Source organism: Periophthalmus magnuspinnatus, chromosome 15 (genome assembly GCF_009829125.3).
Source record: "Periophthalmus magnuspinnatus isolate fPerMag1 chromosome 15, fPerMag1.2.pri, whole genome shotgun sequence".
Lineage (NCBI taxonomy): Eukaryota > Metazoa > Chordata > Actinopteri > Gobiiformes > Gobiidae > Periophthalmus > Periophthalmus magnuspinnatus.
Window position 1 is genome coordinate 31,262,970 of NC_047140.1, and position 25,996 is coordinate 31,288,965.

Genomic DNA, 25,996 nt, shown 5'->3' on the forward strand with positions numbered 1-25,996 from the left:
TTCTTTTTTAAACATTTTATTCAAAAATAAATTAGCATACACATTTAAAAGGCAGACACACAATCGTCATCCTGCTCATAACGAGACTCCTGTCAAAATCACAACAGCTCATCTACTGTCCATCATAACAATGGGATCAAATGTAAACTACAGCTGCAACTTACCATGTAATAAACTGTTAAGTAGATCAACAAACCGCCTCAGTGATAAACATGTACAGCTTATTTGAATATTACACACAGGCCCAGTTTAAGAGCCCGACTGTAGAGACACGTCTGTGACTGTGGCTCCAGACCATTTCCTGAAAACTTTGGATTTACATAAAAAGCATTGATTGTACGTTGATATGAAAAGTAAAAGTGTTTAACATGAAAATCTCGACAGAAAACATGAACCGAGGAAGTGTGATGCTTTGGAATACAGTAGCTTTGAACAAGGCAATGGAATTAGAACAGTTATGTCTAAAGCCACAGAGCAGCAGCTCTACTTCATGCACAAAACTGAAAACTGGCGACTACAAAAGATCCACAAAAAAGACTCGACTATAATAAAACCAGAGGCTTCCACAGCATCGTTAGTCTCCACAGAGACAGAGCAGGGTTTGATTAAACACTTCAACACCACGATGCAGATGTGATCAGTTTATATTCCACGAAGAACAATTAGACTGAAAAATGCATAGTTTTAGCCAATTTTTGTGCCAAATATGAACCTTTAAAAAAGATTCAATAAGAAAATGAACTGATCTGTGACTGCACCAGGATGTTCTCAGCAGCTTGATCCCTGAAGTGGCGTTGGCCTGTAGGGGGCGCACGTGGACAGGTACTACATCCTTCTGCATGGCACAGTGGACACACGGTGACAGCGCTTCAGTTTGGCAGCTGACAAGTCCTTTGAGAACATGCACTTTGTGCTCACAGGCACTAGGGGGCGACATTCGGCAATCTCTATAGCGAATCAGACGGCAGCACAGAGATGTGCAAACAGGAGGTGGGCTTTGGTGATTGACAGTTCAGTTTCAGTTGCAGAGGGGAGAGGACGAGTCAGTGAGTCTTTTGCTTCGTATGATGTGAGCTGGATTCTGTCAAACTGGCTTTGAGGGAGTTCACCACTGTCTGTCGGACGTTATCTTCCATGTACTGTTCACTCAACGGCTTCAAAACCTACAACACAAAGAGCAAGTTCAGAAAAAAACAAATCATATTTATGAGAAGGAAAAGTCAAATCAACAGATACAAGTTTAACGAAAAGAAACTGAAGAAAAATATAAACAAACTCCAAACTGAACCAAACCTATAAAAAAGTGACTTTACATGCAGACGACTAAGATCGATTAAAAACGTTTACGCAGGCTGCATGTTCTGAGGGTCCTGAGATGGGCCTGGCCTGCCAGGGTCACACATTCAATGACAGTGAGGTGCAGAGTTCATCTTTGTCCAAAATGTTTAGAGGGAAAAGCAGCCGGTAAAGTGCAGAGAGGAGAACGTTTGTATAAAAAGCCGCAGCTAGTTCTTCTTGTAGTTGTTGTTGAGCGGAGACAGAGTTTGGAGTCCCACGGCCACTCCTGAAGGGAACGAGGGGAGCAGGGAGATGGGCCACGCCACGCGCCTCCACACCGGCTCCACCGCTTTGGAAAACACCTAATGGGACATGAGGGAGGAGCAGGGCGGTTAACACAGAGCTACAGCAGACGACAGAGACACAGGAAGGAGAAAGGACAGGAGAGCGAAAAGAAAGATGGAGTCTGGGAAGGGAGGATACGACAACGAACGGGAAGTGAAACGGGACACGGCAGCGCTCACCTTTCTGACGGTCCTCTGTGGCGCAAAGCAGGAGGCAAAGGCAACACACGTGAACAACAAGAGCAACAACAAGAGCATTTAAGAGCTACAACTCCGACCAAACCATAGACTGTGTAAAGAAGTGGACCCACAAATCCAAATGAAGCTCATCAATCAAATTAGGATTTCTGACCATGAGCGTCACAGCAACCGAAGCGAGCGCCGGATTTGTCTGTTATTAATGTTCAGATCTTGATTTACAGACACAATAGTGAAATAAAAACCCCAGGATCATGTAGAGGGTTAATACGAACATTTAAGACCAGAATGAGTCTGAAGCAGCAGAGACAGAGAGAGAGGACAGTTTAAAAATAAAATTAAAAAAAAAATCAATAATCAAAATAACAAAAAAAAACTTAATAAAAAAAATCAAAATAAACTCAAACTAACTTTAAAAAAAATAAAAAAAATAAACTCAAAATAATAAAAACAAAACCTTAAAAGAACAAAAAAAACCTAAATAAACTCAAAATAACTTAAAAAAATAAACTAAAAATAATAATAAAATAATAATAATTAAAAAAATGAACCCAGGATCATGTAGAGGGTTAATATGAACATTTAAGACCAAAATGAGTCTGAAGCAGCAGAGACAGAGAGAGGACAGTTTTTACACAGAAAGTGAATTGGAGCCAGAGTCGGTGGAGCCGGACGCACATGATCACGCGGCAGCTAGCAGGTTAAGCTAAGTCCAATTAAATAAACAGTCTATGGTTAAAACACATGTTAAACAAAGCACTCGTCTGCCTGTCAAAAATCACAGGCAAAACAAAGAGTTAACACTAAAGTTTGTCTCAGGACCGTTTTAGACTAAATGAGGCTTTGTGGAGGAGGCTGCGGTGGACGAGCGCGACCGAGATGTTTGAGTCAACACTTTACAGTAAAGGACAGTTTGCACAGTTTTATTTGCAGCTGAGTCAGAAAATGAAATAATGTGACTCACAAACATAAGACTGAGTGTAATAAGATTTTAAAAACATAAATGTTCCTGTTTGTTTTGTCACTGCGTCTGTTTTTAAAAATGGAATAAAGACGAGTTAAGTTGAATAAAGCCAATGTCCGAGGAAAACACTGGACTAAACGTAAGAGATTTTGAAGTTTGATATATCGCTGAAGTAAATACAGACGATAATCGATAATATTGAAACTCATTTACGTCACTGACAAAAACCCAAGAGCAGATTAAACCCACAAGAACTACTATAAATCTACAATACTGTTAAAAATCATGAGCTACAAGAAATAAACAGCAGAATGAGACACTTTCGACGTTATTTTCAGTCTGTAATGAGTCAAACGAGTCACTTTTTAAACCTTTAACGTCTTAAATCTCATCAAAATTCTGCAGTGCAAAGAAAAAGCACATTTCTCTCACTACATCACGTTCACCTTTTGTGGCCTCGCTGGTTTTTAGTCCAATTTTGACAGACAATATTTCTAAAACCTACCATTTTTATTTACAGCACAGGAAAACCTTTATATTTTTATTTCTCACACAAATGCTTGGGCCTGAAAACACGTCTTAATCTTTGGTTTCATTCTATAAAACTGCACTTTTTTTTTAAATCTACGAAGGTTTGAACTTTGAGAGAGTTTAAACGAGAGAGAAATGTGAGAAAATGTTAACGCCTGTGTGAGAAAAGTGTATAAAGTGTGTGGTGAGGGGTTTTAAACAGAGAATAATTGTAAAAATAAAGCTGATACTTGGCGGATTTCACCTGTTGTGTGTTATTTTTAGAACGTGACCCAAGCGATAAACGAGGCACCACTGTACACGCTAAATCTGCTAAATTAAATGAGCTAATTGTATTTAAAGCCACACGATGTAACTATTTAGCCAAAAATAGACTAAAAAAAGCACAAAAAAGTACAAAAACACATGTGTCTATACAGTGAGTGGCCTCGCATCTCCACAAACCTGACTATTACTTGGCCTGTCTCTGTGGAAATGTGGTTCTTTTGGCTTTAATAAAACTTATTTCCATGGAGAATGTTAACGCCTGTGTGAGAAAAGTGTATAAAGTGTGTGGTGAGGGGTTTTACAGACAAAAAACAGAGAATAATTGTAAAAAAATATAAACGATAAATGCGATAAACGAGACCATTGTACACACAAAAAATATAAAAATAAAAACAATCTAAAGTCAAAATAACTTAAAAAAAAAAACAACTCAAAATAACAAAAATCTAAATAAAGTCAAAATAACTTAAAAAACTAAAAAATAAATTCAAAATAAAAAAAACTTAAAATAACAAAAGAAATCTAAAACTCAAAATAACTTAAAAAAAAAATAAATAAAAATAAACTCAAAATAACAAAAAAAATCTAAATAAACTCAAAATAACTTAAAGAAACTTAAAATAACAAAATAAATAAATAAATGAATAAATAAATAAATAAAAAATAAATAAATCTAAACTCAAAATAATAATAATAATAAAAAAAAAGAACCCCAGGATCATGTAGAGCGGGTTAAAAATATAAATATTGTTTCATACCCTGAGCGATCTGTGGATATAAAACTCTACAGACGTCGTGTTCCGTCGTGACTCACCTGTTCCCACAGCGTCTCGGCGACCTGGTCTATCAACGTGCCGACCTCTCGATACTCTCCAGAATACTTCACATACGCCCACGCGCACAGAGCCAGCAGCGCCAGCCCCATGATCATATTCGCCAAGGACGCCAACGTGCTCAAACCGATGAAGCCCGTGACCCCGGACACGACGTAGGTGACGAACATGACGGCGAAGAGCGTGGCGGGCGTGCGGGCCGCGTAGAAGATGTTCTTCCCGTCGTTGTGTTTGGAGAAGTTGACGTAGGCCTCGTCCAGCTCGCCCTCCAGCTGGCTCTGGTACTTCTGACAGAACTCGTCGCCGCCCATTTTCTTCACCGAGCGGAAGAAACGCACGGAGTGGTCACGGAATTCCTCGTGGCAGCGTTCCAGGTCGGCGGGAGCGACGTACGGCTTGTCTCCTCCGCAGATCTGAACAACAAAATGGCGTCAGCGCTGGACATAATCGCCGTCCAAACAGAACTTTAAACGGTTTGTACCTGCTCCATACTTTTGCTGTACAAATCTTTGGCGCCCGCTACTGCCGTCAGGTTGTTAGCTTCGGCGGTCGCCTGAAGGAAGAACATTCCGGTTAAAAAGGAAACATCTCTCCACTTTTATTTTACACGTGTTTCCATGACCGACCTGCAGCATGGACTTGGGGTGGGGCAGCTCCTCGCCTTGGTAGATCTTGATGTACGCCTTAAAATACTCCACCAGGTCTCTGCACGTCACTTTACTTCCTCCGATTTCCTTTTCCACCAGATTTTCCGGGGCCAAAAGAAGCGGCACGAGCTCGTACAGCGCCCTCTTAAAGTCGTCATCGATATCTGAAAAAGCAGACGCAGGATTTTTGAGTGAAAGTGAAAGTGAAAGTGCACGGCTGCAAATAAATGAAATGCAGTGGACTCTCGTTTATCGCGGGGGTCACGTTCTGAAAATAACCCGTGAAGTATCAGCTTTATTTTTCACATTATTCTCTCTGTTTTTGTCTGTAAAACCCCTCACCACACACTTTATACACTTTTCTCACACAGGCGTTAACATTTTCTCACATTTCTCTCTCGTTTAAACTCTCTCAAAGTTCAAACCTTCGTAGGCGTCTTTGTCGGTGCAGAACGTTTCATCGACATTGTGGGTTTTGTCGGGGAGAAAACAAATCGCAAACGTACAGCACTTCAGAGTCACACTGAGATCCAACGTTTATGTAAATTTGTCTGAACACATTCTGTACTGGACAGGAGACACGGCACGGAGGAGACTGATGGACAATGGTCTACAGTCCAACAGCCAATCAGGACGCACGACACAATGGTCTACAGTCCAACAGCCAATCAGGACGCACGACACAATGGTCTACAGTCCAACAGCCAATCAGGACGCACGACACAGTGCACGTTCATACACTCATTCTGATCTTAAATGTTCGTATTAACCCTCTACATGATCCTGGGGTTTTTATTTCACTATTGTGTCTGTAAATCAAGATATGAACATTAATAACAGACAAATCAGGTCCTTCTTTCCCCGAGGTCGCTCCTGTTAGCGTTAGCAACAGGTTTGATTGACAGCGTTCTCTAAATGAACAAAAACATGAGCTGAAATAACTACATCGCAAAACGCAACCCTTGATAAGTTTGGATCTATAATGAGTTATTTATTCAAACTTTTACACCTTAAATCTCATCATATTCTAAAAAAATAAAAAATAAAAACCCACTGCTGCAAAGAAAAAGAAGCCACGATAAAATACTGACCCCAAAAATATAGTTCCATGTGTCAAATACTGAAGAATTAGTTGATATAGTGATTATCGTGACAGGTTTAACGCTAATAAATGTGACCTCGTGTCCTACTGTATGTCCTACACGTGCTGACCTTTGAGCCGGCCGTCGAAATAGGGGTTGGTGGCGACTTTCAGGCCCGGGTGCGGCAGCAGGAAGCAGCCGATGTTGGAGAAGCAGGAGTGGATGTGCTTCCTCACGTTCTGCAGTTCCTCGTGTTGGTTCTGCTTCACCTGAGTCGAAAAAAAAAAACAAAAAACACCACAGAGAAAGTTTAACCCTCTGACGCATGAATTATGAAAAGCCTTGGTCAAGATTTTTTTTTTCTGACGTGTTTTTCTTCTTCTCAGGACGTGAAACAACATCGTGAACTGCCTGTAAAAATGAATTAACTTGTGTTTTATTGTAAATATACAGACACATGTTTCTTTTTATGCTTTGAAAAACATTTTAACAGTTTTTGGGAAATTTCAAAACTGTTTAGGTGCAACGTTTAGGCCTGAATAAGAAAAACAATCAGAGGAAATGTACTTGCAGTTACACCGACTGACCACTGAATTGACCTCAATGGAGTGTGGCAGCAGAGAGCACTCTAGAGGCTGATATATTCGTTTTTTAATTGTCTTCTGTCTTTAATGTCTTTTTTTGCACTGTAGCACTTTGAGATTTGTTGTTCAAATGTAAAGTGCGTTATAAATAAAATGTATTATTATTATTATGCAGCTCCACCACATAAACCAATGCATTAAAGAGAAAGTTCTGTTTTAGTATCTGTCCGCTGCAGTGACCGCTGTGCACCAGAGGGTTAAGGTCAGTCACCTTCACCCGAGTCCTCACAAACACCAGAGAAAGTCTAAAGTCGTGTAATCTGAGGAGGTGTGAGGTGTAAACAAACAGCACGCAGTGAAATGAGTTTACACTGAGCAAACACTGGGAGCGGCGCCTGAAGCGGAGACGGCGGTTCTTAAACAAAGATCTTAAAAAGCACATTAGTGAGGCCGTTACCTGAAGTCGTCTCTCCAGGAAAGTGTTTCCTCCTTGAAGCCCGTAGTCGTGTTCATAAGGATAACTCCAGTCACGGATGAGGAACATCAGGGACTACGGCACAAAAACATTAGACACGGAGAATAAACACGCAACAATCCGCCTTTTTCAGCTCCGATACTGATCCAGAGACATTTTTGATTTATTTTGAAGCACAATAATGAACACAAGACGTCAGATCACACACATTTCACTTATTTTTCTTATTTAATCTTGAAAAAAATACTTCTTAAATCCACAGTATGGGATCGTCGTATGTGCAGATATCTGATGTTTCTGCGCTGGTATAAAGTTAAGTAAAAACAGCATTTATTTCCTTAAAACAAACATAAAATGAGGCAAAACTGATCCAAATGTGTGGTGTAAGTGTTAATTATCCCTCAAGTAACGACAACTTATTTTTTCTGGGCTGATTACGACCTCTAAACCTGTGAAACAAAAACAGTCAATAATTTATCAGCGACCGCATCTTCTCCGGTGTAACTTTCGCTCGTCCCTCATGACACGATAATAAGCTTGCCACAGAAATCCATTTGATATAACGCCGAGTTTATTCTATCTGTGCTGGATCTGCTCTTGTCTCCACGACGACGACGAATCACATAAAACACGACGAATCAGACACGACGCACAAAAGAAGAGCCACAAAAGAGTGAAAATGAGACAAAAACACAAGTCTCTGGAGAGGTTTTGTGCAAAGGGGAAAAGGCCAAAAGAGGAGCCAGAAGAGGAGCCAGAAGAGGAGCCAGAAGAGGAGCCAGAAGAGGAGCCAGAAGAGGAGCCAGAAGAGGAGCCAGAAGAGGAGCCAGAAGAGGAGCCAGAAGAGGAGCCTACGACCTCCACGAAAAAGATAAATTTAACGGACAACACCAGGAGTCCTACTTACTGGATGCTGGATAATGATTTAAAACTTGATGTCCAGATTAGCGCTGTCGTCAAAACTCGCTTTTTTCAAATTCGTCGACTCGCGAAAGTCAAACCTTGTCCTGTCACAGCATCATTTTGAGATTTTAATTCATGCTTTTATCACCGATCGTTTGGATTATTGTAATGCTCTTTATATTTGTCTGAACCAAACTTCTCTCTCACGTCTCCAACTTGTTCAAAACGCAGCTGCTCGACTTTTAACTGGTACAAAAAAACGGGAACACATTACTCCTGTTTTGATGTCCCTACACTGGCTCCTGTCTCTTATCGAATTGTTTTTAAAATCCTTCTGTTTGTCTTTAAACGCCTCCACGGCCTCGCTCCACAGTATCTGTCCGACCTGCTTCATCCCTCTGCTCCTGCTCACTCAGGTCTGCAGATCTTTCCCTGTTAGTCGTCCCAAAAATGAGGAAACTTCGAGGAGACTGGGCCTTCTCTGTGGCTGGTCCCAAACTGTGGAACGCTGCACCTTAGACAGGCCGAGTCACTTTTAAATCAGCTCTTAAAACGCACTTTTTCTCTTTAGCTTTTCACTGATATGTTGACTTTTATAGTGTACAGTTTGTAGTTATTTATTTATATGCCTGTCATTTATCTGTGTTTTTAAAATGTCTGTTGTGTCCTGCACTCTGGTCAACTCTGGTCAAACTGTTTTTAAAGTGCATTAGAAATAAAGTTGGATTGGATTAAAATCTGAGTTTGTCTCACACTGAGTCCGCTCTGTGTCATATGTGGGAAAAACTGGCTAAAGAGGCAATGAAACCTTCAAAACTGCTTCAGCTCATGGAGACTAAGCACCTGGGATTAAAAGATAAGATTTAGAGTTTTTTGAAAGAAACAAACGTGAACAAGAAGGAAAGAAGAAACAAACGCAGACCTCCACTGATTCAGCATCTCGTGAGTTGTATTTTTTATGCACTTAACTTATTTTTGACATATTTATCTGCCACGTGTAGAAGGCCGGTCCAGGAAAATAAAACCTGCATTATTCTGGTCCGTGGTGCAAAAAAACGTTGGGGACTCCTGCTCTAAACGATCAAGTTCAACCAGGAAAATCGTCTGAATCGATGTTTGATCCAGCTCATTGTTCAGTATCGGCGCTGACATCTAACACTAGTATCAGATCGATGCTTCCCTAACAGACCAAACCTTCTGTGAAACTGCGCAGAGGATGGATTACGGCGGGAAAAACACACGTAAGAAATGACTCTCTCATCAGGGACTCACTTGAAAAGGTTTGGAGTAGATCTCTTCCATCGCCAGTCGTCCGTACTCTGTAAACAGCTGCAAACAGAAAGAGGAAGGTTTAAAAAGTGATAAACTGAACCCGTCGAAGAAAAAACAGAAGTGAAGTGAATTGTGCTGACCTGGAGGTGCTGCAGGTCGTCTTCCTGAATGTTCTGGGAGAGATTATAAACCTGAAAACATCAAATAACACACAGTTTAAACACGTTCACACGCGGTTTACCTCCGTCCCACACACAGACTATTTCACTATTGTGTCTGTAAATCAAGATATGAACATTAATAACAGACAAATCAGGTCCTTCTTTCCCCGAGGTCGCTCCTCTTAGCGTTAGCAACAGGTTTGATCGACAGCGTTGCTAAGAAAAGCCGAGTATCATTAAGATTTTGCTGATACGACGAGGGCCACGATAGAACACGTATCTCGACGCAGTACCGTATTTTTTGGAATATAAGTCGCACTTTTTTTTCTTTTCATAGTTTGGTCGGGGGTGTGACTTACACTCAGATGCGGTTTTCATCTTATATTCCACTTAAGTCACGTTTTTTTTCTTCATTATTATGCATTTTTTGACTTGTTCTCAGGAAAATACAATCCTTTTTTTGATTCGATATGATATGTTTCAAATTGGTTCGGTACGATTTAGCGAAAAATAAAGGCTTTCGTGACCTTTAATGATCATTTTAACATAAAATAAACACTAATGGAGCATTTTTCTTCTATTTATTGAAGATGAATGAACATAAAGTGCATTTTTCTAACTAGAAGCACACATCCGACTGTTCCACTGGTCGATATTATTCACCCACAGTTTATACGAGCTCCACATTTACATTTACACAGAGACATGTGCAGTTTAACGGCTCTGAAGGATCAAAACGTATCGACTAAAACGACTGTGAGACTGAAAGTGTTTGTTAAACCTCTGTCTGTGTGAAGATAATATGAAATACACCTGTTTAAATCGACAAAACTGTGAAGCAAACGTCAAATGTTCTGTTCTCACCTGGACAGAGCTGGTCATCGTGCTGAGGGCGAACACCGTGGCGCAGTCTTTGATGGTCGACTGACTGTCAAACGCTCCCTGTGTGTCCACGAGCAGCACGGCCACCTGAGCACCAACACAAACACGTCAGGTCTGCGGAAGGGCGAGTCAAGAGCAGAGGAACAAGGACTCCATTTTGTGACTTAAGTAAAAGTACAGACACAGGAAACAAACAAACAGTCAAGTAAAAGTAAAAATATCACATGAAAAAAAAAGACTTAAGTAAACGTATAAAAGTACCTGGTTAAAAATGTACTTAAAGAGTAAAAAGTAAAAGTATTTCACTCAGATTTTGAGTCTTTTAAAGCTTCAAATTTAGTCATTTTGATAAAGATTTGAGCTGAATTTTACTGTTTTTATTTGTAGATTTTTGTTTGAAATTGTTAAAAATAAACCCTCAGCCTTTTCAGCAGGTCTCACACAATAAAAAATACTTTTACTTTTCAGTCCTGCTCAAAAATGTAGTGGAGTAGAAAGTACAGATACTGCTCTCAAATGTACTCAAGTATAAGTAAAAAGTATCCAGTTTAAAATGTACTTAATTAAAGTACAGTTATTGCTCTCAAAGTGAAGTAAAGCGAAAAAGTAGTCTGCTAAAATTTTTACTCAAGCAGATTTTAAAGTATCTGTACTTTACTTACATACAGTACTTAATTACTGGGATAATTTTGGTTATTTTTCTGTTCTACAATGAGATTTAAGCTGTAAAAGTTTTAATAAATAACTTGTCTGACTCATTCCAGATGCAAACTAACGACTAAACTGTTTCATTCTGCTGTTTATTTATTACAGCTCATGATTTTTAACAACACTGTAGATTTAGATTAGTTTCTGTGGTTTAAATCTGCTCTCGGGTTCCGTGTCACTGGTGTAAATTAGTCTGAATATTATCGTTTATCGTCTGTTTTCACTTCTGAGATAAATCACTCGTTCTAACCTTGCTCCCATCTGGTTTCTGCACCACAAAGACCTCGCTCCACACTTGGATTCCTGTGGTTTCTCTCTCGCAGCCTCCTCGCCAAGTGAAGCCCGTCAGCGGCTCGTCGTCTCCGCCCATCCACGGCTCCCCCTGCTGGACACAGGGTGAAGACGCACAAAGGGTTAAACGTGTGGTATGAGGAGAATGTCCGGAGACGAGCGAAGACACGGAGACAATGAGCTGCACAGGTCAGACAAACAACAAACACGTCTTTGTGCGGCTCGAAGAAACTGATACTTTGGTCGTCAACATTCTCCGGGGTTGAGATGCTAACTGTAAGCACTGCTCTGTCTGAGGCTTTGTTAGACTTTAATCTGAGCTTTATTTTAACAGTTTGACTAGAAAAAGTGGGACAAAATTTAAAACTGAGACAAATTCACGGTGAGAAATTTAATTTGAAATAAAAGACACATCAGGATTATTCACTTCTTATTTAAATAAAGAAAATAAATTGTGTCTTTCTCTGACCTTTCAAGTTCCTTTTTGAAGTAAATCTTTTTTTCACAAGCCAAAAAAAAGAAAAAAAAAAAGATAACAGCTTGAAAGTCAAATTTTCAGTGAACAAAACGTAACAGTCCACAACTTGGAGTAGAAAAAGTGCAAAGAGAAAACAAATATTCAAGCTCAATTTGCTACACTCTGATTTACACTTCACATTGGTCTCGACTGCAGCGTACTAGCAAAGCATTCTGGGATTTGTAGTATTAGTGGTGCATGTGCTATATACCGGCGGGCTAACTCTGAGGCACGTTTGATATGACCTCACGGGCCAAATATAATTACAACGTGGGCCAGATTTGGCTCCTGGGCCTGACTTTGACATGTGATTTTGAAGAAAGAGCTGGGTTAGCTGAACTACACTTTAAACCGGGACGAGGGGCTTTTTTTACTCTCACACACCTGGAATACCGTCCTGAAAAAGTCGGACCGCAGATGGCGCTGTCGTCCTACCTCCGCCGGTAGGAAGACGGCACCAAAACCTGTTCAAATGAGCTGACCGGACACGCCGCAGCGGCATCACGTGACCACTGTGAGGCGCTAGTGAGCAAAACAAACTCTCAGGGATGAAAACAAACGAAACCTTGACCGCAGGCTCCTGAAAATGCGACGTTTAAATCCATTTTGTTTGTTTTTTTCTTGAGATTTCAGACAAACTTAAAGCTTTTTTTTTTGGTGACTGCGTTTGTTAATGTGTGTATCCCGTCTCCATGGTAACTGCTAAACATTCTGCCATAGACGTACACGCAGAACGCTCCCAGTATCAGTGTGCTCAGTTCAGTCTCTGTGGTTTCAGTGGCACAGATTTTCTAACCACAGAAGAGAAACGACAAACAACTCAGTGGAAACCAATTATTTGAAAGGCAAATGAAAACACGGCTCCACAAAACAAATGCCATTATAGTTCAAGAAACCCTCTGAAAATGGAAATGTAATGTCTGATCTCCTGCTACAAACCTACAACGATACCTCCTCTTTAAAAAGTTGACGGTATTACACAAAAATCAACCTTTTTTAAGCTTTCTCCCATGTTATAACATCATTCCCTCATCAAAAACATGTCTGAAGAGGTTTGAAATGCCATCCATACATGTTTGAGGTCCTATTCTGACTCTGACGGTTTAGCTGTACGATTGTGTGCGAGGCTCCGCCCACAAGCTTACGTCACCCATTGTCCCACATGACAAATCTTATTCATAAATCTACAAAAACATGAAATAAAACTGTTCACAGCAACTTGACAAACCTGATGTGATGTGCAGTAGTTTCATTAGTGGGATGTACGTACATGGAATTTAATGTGATAACGCTCTGAAGGGGGCGTGACTTAGCGCAGAGAGCAAAGGGAGGAGACTTGTTTTCGATGAATTCAGACAAATAAAGTGATCGAAATATGTCATGTTTATGTTATGTTTGTACATGTTTAACACACAAACCCTGAACATTTAGGCTGAGCTCTTCTCTCAAACTGAAAATGCTCCGTTCCACCTTGTGATGTCATCATGTGGTGATACAGGAAGTGCTCCACTGTGTTTTTAAACTCCACACACCTTCATTTCTAGAGTCATTTGGATCATTTCAGCCCTGGAATTGCCAACTACAGGTGAACCACAGGTAAAAAAGGAGCTGTTCACTTGAAAACTACCACTTCATGACATCACAAGGTGGAACGGAGCATTTTGAGCTTTGGAGATGTTACAGAAAACAAAACTCCAGGTCCGTTTTTGAGGAGGTAACAGCATTATAACATGATTTAAAGCTCCTAAGGGTCAATTTTGTGTAATTATAGGCCAGACATACCCAAAGTCCGGCCCGGTCTTGGTTATGAACTTTAACAAGAACCGAGCGAGGACAAGACTGACCGACCCGCGTGACGTTTTGTGCGTCCAAACCGCCGTCTCTGAGCCAGACCGGACCCATTTACCACAGTCCAGATCTCAGTTTCAGTCTCAGTTTTTTTATTCGTTTCCTTTTGAGGTGAATAAATTTGCAAATCTCAGTGAACTTATTTTATTGTGATAATCAAAACCACAGATTAAATGTTCACTTTTTCATATTTATCATCTGCGTATAATTAATTTTGTTTTTGAAAGGTGAAAGCCATTTGCAATAAAAGGTAAAAAATAATTAAATAGTTCATGTGCGTTTAATATTAATGGTTCAAAGAAAGATCAGAGTGAATGTTCGGCCTCTGCAGCTTTTTACACCAAATCTGGAATGCAAAAAGTTTGGACAGCCCTGTTTTAGGCGCTTTAAACTCAAAGTAGAACCTCACATAATAATCTCTGGAGCTTCTAAGTTTGTGGCAAGCTGCATTTTTACAGAGTACAGCTTTAATCTTGATTCAAACCCACTTCTGTCAAACTAATCATGACTTATCACCAGCTCATGTGAAATGTTTGGGCCTGTTTTAACTTTATCTGTAATAAAATCTCTTAAATCCTCCTGATCCGTTGAGTTTCGGAGCAAGAGCCCAAACAGGAAGCTCTTGTCTGCACATGCCACACAACGGTAACGCATGCCAGACGCCGCGGTAACGCACCTGCCAGACGCCGCAGGAGCACGTGGACGCATTAAAAACGTGCTAATTACAACGTACTACGCCCGTCGGGATGAGTAACCGCCGCGGCAGGATGAGTACGAGCATCCACACCTTATCTGTGTTCAGGCTTAACTGGAACTCGCCAATGTGGTGCCAAAACTCGAATCTGGATCTCATTTTTCAAAAGCACAACTCCTATTGCTAACTGTAAGCACTGCTCTGTCTGAACCCATGTTAGACTTTAATCTGAGCTTTTGTTTTAACGGACCATAATAAGCCAATTTAGTTGGAATTACGACACGTGAGCGGATTTGTGCAGTTAAACGAGTCCTTCTAAACCATTAGTCACAAGCTAGCTAGCGTTAGCCGACACGTTTTTCCGTTAGTCACGTTCATCTTTTTGTAAAATCAATCCGAGCGTTCATGAGTTTAGGAGATTGATCAAACGCGCCTGAAAATGTGCTGTTTGAATCCATTTTTGTGTTTTTTTTTCTTGAGTTTTCAGACCGTCTCGGGACGCGTTTTGTCTTCGTGGTAACTGCTGAACATTCCACCATTGACACTCATGCACAACACCCCCAGCTCTTCAACGCACTAAGCTGACATGAAACGTGATAAAACTGAAATCATGATATGGCTCAAAAAAAAAACAAAAAAAAAAAACATCAATAATTTTTTGCGCACATCGTTCGCTCCTCGTCCAGTCTTATGGACCTATAATAAAAATTGGATAATACACCCCCCCGTGTGGCTGCTTTAAGTAATGCAGCTTCCGGGAGCTTGAGCCTGGAAAGAGTGCAATGTAACAGAGGCTTAGTGTACCTGACCTCTAACCTCTAACCTCTGACTTGACGACAGAGCACAATGCATTTTTTTGTGGATTCAAACCGCTCGTGTTTGGCGGACTGGGCGTCCACAGCTTTCACAAAGAGCCGATTCTAAACATTTAAAATCCTCAAAGGGCCTAAAAGTTAGCGTTTGTAAGATTCAGCCTAGCCCCGCTCTGAGCCTGTGCTAGCTGGTGCATGTTTCTGATGTCACAGGTGGGCGGAGCTAAGCCAGTATTTAGGAAGTAAACTTGTTTGTCTCTGTATAGGGGGTTGTGCTGCTCAGAGCTGTCTCGAGTTGGACTAGTGGCCACTCATTGGTACTACAACGACAAAATCCCTCCTGCCCAGAAAGGATTTTTCTCACGGAGCGAAATGTAAACACAAACTGCTCGTGTTCCACTGACAGGGACAGACGGGGCATCTACAGCTTTCACAAACGTTGAATTTTGTGGCGATTTTTTACCTGTTTTCAGCTCATAAACTTTTTGCTCAGCTCAAAATCTGTCTGTTGTCTTAAAAACTCTTTTTAATCGTTAGCTTCAGCCACACTCTATGTCCATTGGTTAAAGCGGTCACGTGGTACGACATGAACGAGCCCGTGAGCGACGTGAACGAGCCGCAGGTTTAGAGCACGGTTCAGAAGCTCCATTAAGTAAAAACATTATCATTTATAGTTTTTATTTTATTTGTTATTCCCTTGTCTCCTTCACAGCCGCTCCACTCGCTCTCGTCGCTCAAAGCCTCACAGGGACGTAGCTCAACTGCACACGGTCCACGGGCAGGACAGGATGTACCTCGCCGCTAAAGGCTAAACTCACGACATTCCCCACTGAGCACAGCCCTTTGTCTTCAATGGACGGCCATGTTTGGTTTGGCCTTTTGCACCAATGATCACAACACGGCGCCATCTTTGACTCATCCTCAGCCCTGACCACGCCTCCACGGACTCACCTGAGTGTGCATGTAGCGCAGCATGAAGTCCAGCAGGAAGGACTTGCCCTTTCGAAACGCTCCGGCCACAGACACCACCACCACGTTCAGGTCCTTCACCTCGTCCTGCAGCAGAATCTTCTCCAGCGCCGCCGCGTCCAGCTCAAAACTGTGCTCGTCCTCATTGGCCAGGACGATCTGGATGGGCCGCGCCGACTCTTCCTCTGCGACCTAAAAGTCACGTTACCAGTTTATCAGGTGTTATAGCGATTTGGGGGGGAAAAAAATCTAATGGCAAATTTCTAAAAACATAAATTTCTCTCAGACTTTTCAAAAATAAATTATTCTAAAAGTTTGAAACCTCAGGACTGATCAGATCTGTGGAAACTAATGACAACAAGACCTGTACTTTTATTTAAAATGTCCCTCAGTCGTCCAGGTCGGATCAGACTTTTTGCTTTTACCATTTTTATTTAAAATCTGTTTCTGAAACCGTCAGGGTATTAATACATTTTGCAGAATCTTGTGCTTTAAATGTGCTTTTTGGACTTAAAACATCGTCTTTATGGATATTGTTTAGCACGTAGCTGGTTAGCATGTATCTGGTTAGCACGTAGCTGGTTAGCACGTAGCTGGTTAGCCTCCTCGATGTCTTTGACCTCTTAATATTTAAATTTTTCCCAAAGTCTATGGGAAAAATGAATGAATGAATGAAGTCTGCACTGGTTCCAGAAGTAAAATTTTCCAAAGTGGACGGGACTGTTAAGCTCCATTAGATTAGCAGCTTATTTTTAACAAGCAGGTTTCTGTTTAGCTGCTCCTTTCAAACACGTCCAAAAAGGATTAAGATTGAAACATGAACTAATAAAACTTCTACAGGAATCCCAACCATTTCAGAGCAAGAGTTAGCAATAAAATTATGATTAAAGTTCCCACATTACGCCGTTTTCTGATCTGTTCTGATGTTTCCTCGTCACAAACCGTTTCATTCTCGCATGTTTAACACAAACAAACCTGCAGATTTAGGCCGAGTTCTTCGCTCAAACTGAAAACGCTCTGTTCCACCTTGTGATGTCATCATGTGGTGATACAGGAAGTGCTCCGCTGTGTTTTTAAACTCCACACAACTTCATTTCTAGAATCATTTCGATCATTTCAGACCTGGAGTTGTCAATCTCGACTGAACTAAAAGGTGAAAGGAGCTGTTAAAAACAGTTGAAAACTACCACTTGTTGACATCACAAGGTGGAACAGAGCGTTTTGAGCTTTGTAGATGTTACAGACTAATAATAAAGTTACTCAAACGTGTGCGAATGAAGCAAAACACAACTCCAGGTCTGTTTTTGAGCAGGTTACAGCATTATAACAAGAGTACATTTTGAGTAATATGGCCCTTTAAGTTAATACTCCTCTTGTCTTTGCGATTTCATAATTCTTCCTGCTCAAATATCTTTTTTTTTTTCAGTTTAATTACAATAAACTGAAATCCTATCATATTATTATAAGTGCAGTACCTGTTCTTCTTGGGCTTCTTCTTCTGGTGAGGCGAGATCATCTTCATCAAAGTCCGGAATTACAGTCTTGGTCTTTGGGAGAAAGTCGTCCTCCAGGTCTTCGGGTTTGGCGAGAGGCGGCCTCCGTTTGGCGTGGACGGGGACATCCTGTACTCCCTTCCGTCCTGAACACAAACAGAACAGACATGACTCAAGACAGAACGATGCTCCATTTTGTTATAATTTACACATTTTAAATCACAATATTCATCTAAAACGACTCAATAAAAGAAACAGTTCAAGCTGGGGTCAAGTTCATAAACTGCAGTGTCCAATAGGAGCCGACGTCGCCGTAAACGTCGTCACAACAAAGCGCAGTGGAGCTGTTGGCGCCCCCTGTGGACAGATGCACATCGCACTAACGAGCAGCGGATTTAACAAAAAAAAAAAAAAAAAGACGACGTGACGCTGCCGAATCCTACGAGTATCGCCGATTAAGAAAATAAAACTGGAGAAGGAAGTGCGGACGTCGCAGTGGGCGTGTCACAGGTGGAGGTGAAAACGGGGGTCGATCAGCAAAATGGCGTCTTGAAAATAACCGATTAAAGATTAAACTCAAACGTGAATCACTCCAAATGCAACGGCAGAGGCTCAATGAGAAGAAACAACTAGAACACGGTCAAAACCTCTGAAAAAAATAAATAAAAATCAGACACATTATGGTAATATTGTCTGGCTATACTTACATTATTAGCATTAGCATTAGCATTATGACCTGCAGGGCTGTAGTCAACTAGAGACACGTCCTGTGAATCTGTTGAATAAATTAAGTGCTGCTGGCAAACGCTCTGAACATTTTTAGAATTTTGTGCAAGAAAAAAGAAAAAAAAAGAAACGAAGTATAGACAGAAGAGCTAGCAAACAGCATCTTTATATCTTTAGCAGCTTCAAGTAAAACCCAGACTGAACAGTGAAATCGATACCTGAACTCGAGCTAAGTCCATGCATCGTCCTCTCTGCTGTCGTCCCTATAAATCCTGATAGACCAAATAAAATAAATAGTTGTCTGAATGACTTAAGGACTCTGGCCCTGCTCACCTCTGATCACACAGAGCAGATAACACTCGATTCTGTGGGGCCATTTCTCAATCGCTATAATTTTGTACTTGGAATAACAGCTCATTGGGAAAGAGATGTTGACTTTAGCTTCAGGGTATTTTAGTTTAAGCAATACTAGCTACACAGGATATCTTGGCGTTTTATTGTTCTGTTCTCGTGTTTCGTTTCATCTGTAGGTTTGTTTTGTGTCGACTTTTATCTCAAGTCGTTTTAAATGTGCTACAGAAACACATTTGAACGGAATTAGTTAATTAGTCAGTGGATGGTCCCAGACTTTGGAACTCTTTACCCCTAGAGTTAGGCTCAGTCACTACTTTGTCTCTGTTTAAAGCTAAAGGCTTGTTTGTTCACATTTGCCTTCAGCTAATGACTGTTTTTATTGTTTGTTGTTTTGTATATAGAATTTTTGTTGTCGTTTTTACATTTTAATGCACTTGAAAAGCACTTTGGTTCAGTTTTTGCTGTTATAAAGTTCTATACAAATAAAGTTTGATTGATTGATTGACAGTTTAGCGAGGTATATCCGTAATCGGCGATAGCAGCTTAGACAAATATCGCATCGATCTGACAGAGATTTAGTCGATATTTGCTGCGGCACTGGTCAAATGATAAACTTTAAGCTTTTCCACCTTCAATTAACTCAAAGCGCTTCACACACACTGAGGACGAGAGGGTTTGAGTGTGTTGCCCAAGGACACAACGACCGCATTCATCTGTGGGAGCGGGATTCAAACCACCAACTTTCGGATCAGTGGACAAACGCTCTACTGAGCCACTGTCGCTTCGTTTGTTTTTACTCAAGTTTGTCTTTTTTGAGAAGCTTAAATGTGTAAAAATATGAATTTCTATCCCAGATTAATAATAAATGTCGTTATTTTTTACAATTATTCTCTGTTTTTGTCTGTAAAACCCCTCACCACACACTTTATACACTTTTCTCACACAGGCGTTAACATTTTCTCACATTTCTCTCTCGTTTAAACTCTCTCAAAGTTCAAACCTTCGTAGGCGTCTTTGTCGGTGCAGAACGTTTCATCGACATTGTGGGTTTTGTCGGGGAGAAAACAAATCGCAAACGTACAGCACTTCAGAGTCACACTGCGATAAATAAATAAATAATTAAACAAAAAGATCGATCCAGTCCTACTTTATTTTGACCAAAAACACAGTAAAACGAAAACTGTTCACTCCAAAACACTTCTCAAGTTAACAGAATACAAACTTCTTCAGTTCTGATGGAGTCACTAACACAGATCTGTAATCAACACCATACTACTGCACTTAAGGAAAGTACATGTACCTAAAAATACTACTTAAGCAAACTGGAGGAACTGGACTGTAAAGTGAAAGTATTTTAATGATTATTTGAAAGCTGCAGAAAAGCCTGAGTGGTTTATGTGCATCTTGTTCATATTTTGAGCAAACAAAAATGCAGACATCGATCAAAATCACTACATTTGAAGCTTTATAGGACGCAAAATCTGCATGAAAAATGTATACTTTTTACTCTTTAAGTACATTATTAAATTACCCGTTTAAAAATGTACCTAAAGAGTAAAAAGTATACGTTTTTCGTGCACATTTGAAGCCTTATACGACGCAAAATCTGCACGAAAAACTTAAAAAATGTACTTAGAGTAAAAAGTGCAAGTTTGTCGTGCAGATTTTGCGTCGTGTAAGGCTTCAAATCTGCACGAAAAACGTATACTTTTTACTCTTTAAGTACATTTTTAAACAGGTAATTTAATACTTTTCTCGAGTAGATGTTTTCATGTGACACTTTTATGTTTACTCAAGTGTTTTTGGCTCTGTTATCTGTACTTTTACTTAACAAAAACAATTTTTCTCACTAACAGATTCCCTCTTTCTCGCTCTCTTGTTGTGTGATGTGCAGATACGAGGTCGGCCTTGTCCTGTGCTACTTTCAGTCCCAGTGCGTCCCATCTGCCCATCTGGGTCAGCTCAGAAATAGCTCTGTGCCACAAAAACCAACACAGGCTGAAGGACGTGGGCTACATCCATCTACAAATACTACACAGTGAGAGGTAGAAACGCCAGCGCTCGGTCAAAGAGCGTCGTTCAGCCTCAGGAGCAGACTGGAGCCTTCACTTCCTGTCTGTCTGGAAACATGGCGGCGCTTCAGCTGTGCGCTCCGAGCTCCAACAAACACGCGAGGCCAATGCGTTCCAGGTTTGATTGATGACGACGCGCAAGTCTCCAGAAAGTACTTATGTTTTGATGACTCGCCGATAAAGTTCGGATCATAAAATGTGCGTTGGCTCTACAAAGGTTTTCAGACAGAAAGATTCCAAAGACCTTTACCAAATATTTATCGCCGGGAAACGTCTGAAAACTAGTTAAAACTTTCAAAATAGCTTACCGTATTTTCCTGACTACAAGTTGCACTTTTTTCATAGTTTGGAGAGGATTTATACTCCGGTGCGATTTATATGTCAAATGTTTTTTTTCTTCATTATTAAGCATTTTTTGGCTGGTGCGACTTATGGGGGGCGACATGTTTTTTTCTTCTTCATTATTATGCATTTTTTGGCTGCTGCGACTTTATACTCCGGGTTTGCGACTTTATACTCCGGGTTTGCGACTTTATACTCCGGGTTTGCGACTTTATACTCAGGAAAATACGGTAATTGTTAACAGGCCTGCCATGAAAAAGAACTTGCTGCAGAAAAGTATCGAGATAAACGATAATACTGATTATTGAAGTTAATGCCCGTTCCCGCCTGCACCATCGGTTTAGCACGGAGCGGACGCTTAGCAACACTGTCAATCAAACCTGTTGCTAACGCTAACAGGAGCGACCTCGGGGAAAGAAGGCGCCTTATTTGTCTGTTTTTAACGTTCATTTCTTGATTTACAGACACAATAGTGAAATAAAAACCCCAGGATCATGTAGAGGGTTAATACGAACATTGTAAGAACAGCCGGAAGCGCTCACATGATCACTTCCTGTTTGGAGCGCGGCGGCTAGCAGGTTAGCTATGTTCATTTATATAAACAGTCTATGGGTCAGCAACAAATTATTCCCACAGTTTAACTCTTCAGTGGTTAATTCTAGTGTCTATAATGCGTCATTCGTGTTAATTATTCAACCAACCTCAGGTCAAATGTCATCATGAAGGATTAATACAAGAAAATAAGACAAATATTATTTTTTCTATCATAAACTGAACGATAAGTCAATGTAGTGATTACTGTGACAAGCCTAATTAGAATTGTAAAGTCTCATTCAACTTAGAGCGCAGTTTTAATATATGTAAAACTTTAGTTCAGTCGTTTTACTGTGGAACTCAAGACCTGCGTTCTTAAAGAGACACTCACAGCGTTTTAAGATTCTCTCATTTTAACTTAATTTGGTGGAATAATAACTGTTGTAAGAATTAATTGTAGTTTTAAAAGCAATGAGGAAGCAGTTTGTGAGGAAAAGTTGTAAAATCCGTTGAAAATAACAGGAAGTGGACAGTTGATGACGTCACGCTGGGGATACTGCTGACGCTTTAAACGGGATTTCAACAAAATACTGGTGTTTTCTTATATTTTTCATCTGTCGCGTAATAATCTCCGTGACTTAAGAACAGTTTTGGCACAGTTTACCACATGGTTGCTCGGTAACAGTTACGCAATTCCCTCCTGTGATGTCATGATTTCCAACCAGGAAGTAAAAGTTGACCCTTAAACAATGGCCAAGCTCTGGAAAATGTTAACATGTTTAGCTAAACCTGAAATATCAATGGTCTCAATTGTGTTTTCGTCAAATGCGCGGTCTAAACTGTCACATGCGCTTTAAAAACTATCACACAAACTGACCCCTGTGAGCTTTAAATCACATTCTAACGCCGTTTCCTGCTCAAAAACAGACCTGGAGTTGTGTTTTGCTTCATTCACACGTTTGAGTCACACTTTATTATTCGTCTGCAACATCTCCAAAGCTCAAAACGCTCTGTTCCACCTTGTGATGTCATGAAGTTGTAGTTTTCAAGTTAATATCTACGTTTTATCTTCAGTTTTCGGCAATTCCAGAAGCTGAAATCATCCAAATGATTCTAGAAATGAAGGCGTATGGAGTTTCAAAACACACTGTGGAGCACTTCCTGTACCACCACATGATGACATCACAAGGTGGAACAGAGTGTTTTCAGTTTGAGAGAAGAATTTGCAGGGTTTGCGTGTTAAACATGTGTGAATAAAACAAAACAAAACGCAACTCCAGGCCTGTTTGTGACGAGAAAAAATGACAGAAAATGACGTACTATGTGCCCTTTAAGTCACATTTACGTCCCTCGTTTGCAAATATTTTTGGACACTAAGCAGTTACGCTGTTAACAACATCGATAGAGCCGTGTTCAACTGTTCCAGATCAAGTTAATACCACGTCAGAGCTGCTTTACACCTCATTAACTTTAGGGCAGCCATTTCAACGATATACAAACCACACAACTGGTAATACAACTTCAGGCGTTAGTCATCGTAAATACTTTTAACACTTTGATTCATTCTTGCCAAATGTCTTCTGGTTACGTATTAAGTGTACAAATTGGCGTTAAACTGCACAAACAAGAGAAAGACGAGTCCACGCCTTAAGTGGGACACGCAGTATTGTCCCAGAGGGCTGCGGTTCGGCTGCTGGAGTCTGAATACCTGCCTCTTGTGTGGAATCGCTATTGTAATCTCGCCCGCCCTGCGTAACAGAACTTTAAAACGACAATGACGGCCCGAGGAGGCGCACAGAGAGCCCTTTTAGCTTCCATTATACGCTCGCACAATTAATTATGAAGCAGCTAATGCACGAGCCGTTCCACTGGCTCCGCAGAACAGGGCCAGGACTAAAATTAGCCCCTTACTCCTTATCTTACAGCGGGCAGAGCAGATGTTCAGTGGCCTACTTGTGTTTCTCTTTGTGTCGGACACCTGTGTTTGGAAAAGCAGTGAATACAATAAAATAAAATATAGAGCTGTGTTAGTTTAGAAGTGGTTTTACATGAACAGGACAGCTTCAAAACAAGAAGTTAAAAGCACAGAGTGTATAAAGAAGTGGACTAAGTGAGTGCGATCGAGGCTAACAGTTATAGCGGCTAATTTGGAGCCGAGTTACATATTTGGAATTCCGATTGTGAGTATCATAGCAACCAAAGAGCCAATCAGGAGCGAGGCTGTTGAAGGTAACGCCCATTCCCGCTCGCACCACTGGTTTAAAAGGGAGCGGACGCTTTTTTAGCAACGCTGTCGATCAAATTTGTTGTTAACGCTAACAGGGGCAACCTCGGGGAAAGAAGGCGCCTGATTTGTCTGTTTTTAATGTTCATATCTTGATTTACGGACACAAAAAAACGCAGGATCATGTAGAGCGGGTTAATACGAACATTTAAAACCAAAATGACGAGTCTGACAGCAGCAGGTACAGAGAGAGGACACAGTTTTTCAATAGAAAGCGAAACGGAGCCAGATTCGATGGAGTCGTTACTAACTTCCTGTTTGAAACGCAACAGCTAGCACGTTAGCCATGTCCATTCAACAGTCATCAAGCAGGAGTAGGTTTTTCCTGCAAACTCTGGTGATAAAAACGGCATTAAATCTGCGGACGATTCTCACGATTATATAAAATGTCTCACAAACAAAATTAATAAAATAATCGTCAAACCCTCTCCACGATAAACGATATTGTCAATTATCATTCCATCATTCCATCACCCCACGTCTTTATCGCTGTCCGAGCTGGTGCCAATGTGCCACGTTGAGATCCATTACTTTGGACGCCGGGTGACGTGGACGCTCAAATATTTTACAGGTCAAACTACTTTCAGGTTAATAAATTGTGGATTATAAAAAAATAAGGTCAAGGCATGCCAAAAACAAAACGACAAACATTTAAATTACGTCGGTGTAGTGCAAAGTTTAGTTTTTTTTAAAGTATAAGCTACTTAAAATACATCATTTGTTTGTTTTAAGACGTGGAAGGACCAGTTCTCTGTCTGGACACGAGTCAAACGAGGGGAAGTGGTTCCACGAGAGTCGGGCTGACGGGGACAAAGTGCAGATGAACAGCTACGAAATGTTCTGTCATTACATAAGACTATGACATCGAGCTGCTAACGATAATCATGTGTGTTTTGGGTTTATATTAGTCTGGACAAAACTGCTATTACCGTTAACACAAGTGCGATGCTTTCGATTAGAACACACCACTCGCTCTGAAATTATTTTGGCTTTAACGAAATTACAGTTCACTCAATACTGTATAACCAAATAACCGAAAATAACCTCACACAGAGGCAGTTAAAACATAAAACAATTTGAAACTCAGCCATCTCTGCACGTGTTGTTTTCTCCAGCTTCTCTCAGCTTCACAAACTGCAAGAGTCTCCTAAGCGAACATGCTTTTTCTGTTGCAACACCGGCTCTATTTTCTACTTAAGGACACCCATAATAGTGCATTTATATTTACTCACAGTGTTTAACCGGATAAGAGGATTAACATGCACACAACATAGTATTAGTCTAAAGATTTACAAGGATCATTCATAAAGGAAACGTGTAAATGTGGACTGTTTCAAAGTTCACACTCCCCTCAGAGCAAAACAGAGACACTGTTGACACAGACAGACACAGAAAACTCACAGTGAGCGTTAGAGATAAATATATTTGTCTGTTAAACCTTTGTAAACAGAGAAAGTCAAGATCAGGACAAGAAAGAAACAAACAGGTGTTGTGCAGGAATGTGAACCCCCAAAAGAAACAGACCCCTCCTCCTTTTTTGTTGTTGAAAGTGTCACTTTGTAAACGCGTAAAAACAAGTCAAAAACAGCAGATTTGTTTTTTCTAGTTCGTGCTGAAGGTTTCCCGTGTGTAGATGTGAAAATAGAAGCGCAGTGGTGTTTTGCAGAGTTGCCGCATTAGTCTGCACAGAGCCGCGTAACGGAGCGAGTCAGAGTTTGGCACTGACGAAAAGAAACGCGGACAAAACGAGACAATCTGAGCGGGTTTTGTCCCACACGGCCCGATCCAGGGACGCGTGGATGTTATGAAGCTTTCCCGGTTAAAGAAGAGCCGTTTACCTTCGCCGGGGACTCGGGATTTACAGTTGGACTCGAAGTGATTTCTGCTCCTCAGCCCGCGCACCTCCGCCATCTTTGTCTTCTGCTCTAGTG

The 25,996-nt window shown here is 40.7% G+C and overlaps 1 protein-coding gene across 3 annotated transcripts; it reads right to left on the minus strand.

Annotated features, from left to right (window-relative positions):
* atl2 (atlastin GTPase 2) lies at positions 1-25,996 on the minus strand. 3 transcript variants are annotated; one of them, XM_055227093.1, is made up of 14 exons: positions 25,904-25,996; positions 17,736-17,899; positions 16,243-16,452; positions 11,380-11,514; positions 10,404-10,508; positions 9,519-9,569; positions 9,379-9,435; positions 7,186-7,278; positions 6,275-6,413; positions 5,042-5,226; positions 4,897-4,968; positions 4,397-4,828; positions 1,803-1,817; positions 1,348-1,640 (listed from the first exon to the last, which is right to left on the minus strand). In XM_055227093.1, the coding sequence occupies exons 1-14, from the start codon at positions 25,974-25,976 to the stop codon at positions 1,506-1,508; spliced, it is 1,866 nt and encodes a 621-aa protein (XP_055083068.1). In that variant the 5' UTR covers positions 25,977-25,996; the 3' UTR covers positions 1,348-1,505. The 3 variants fall into 3 exon arrangements, with proteins under 3 accessions (XP_033835424.1, XP_033835423.1, XP_055083068.1); XM_033979533.2 differs by lacking the exons at positions 1,348-1,640; positions 1,803-1,817 and adding an exon at positions 1-1,163 and having other exon boundaries at positions 11,380-11,511; XM_033979532.2 differs by lacking the exons at positions 1,348-1,640; positions 1,803-1,817 and adding an exon at positions 1-1,163.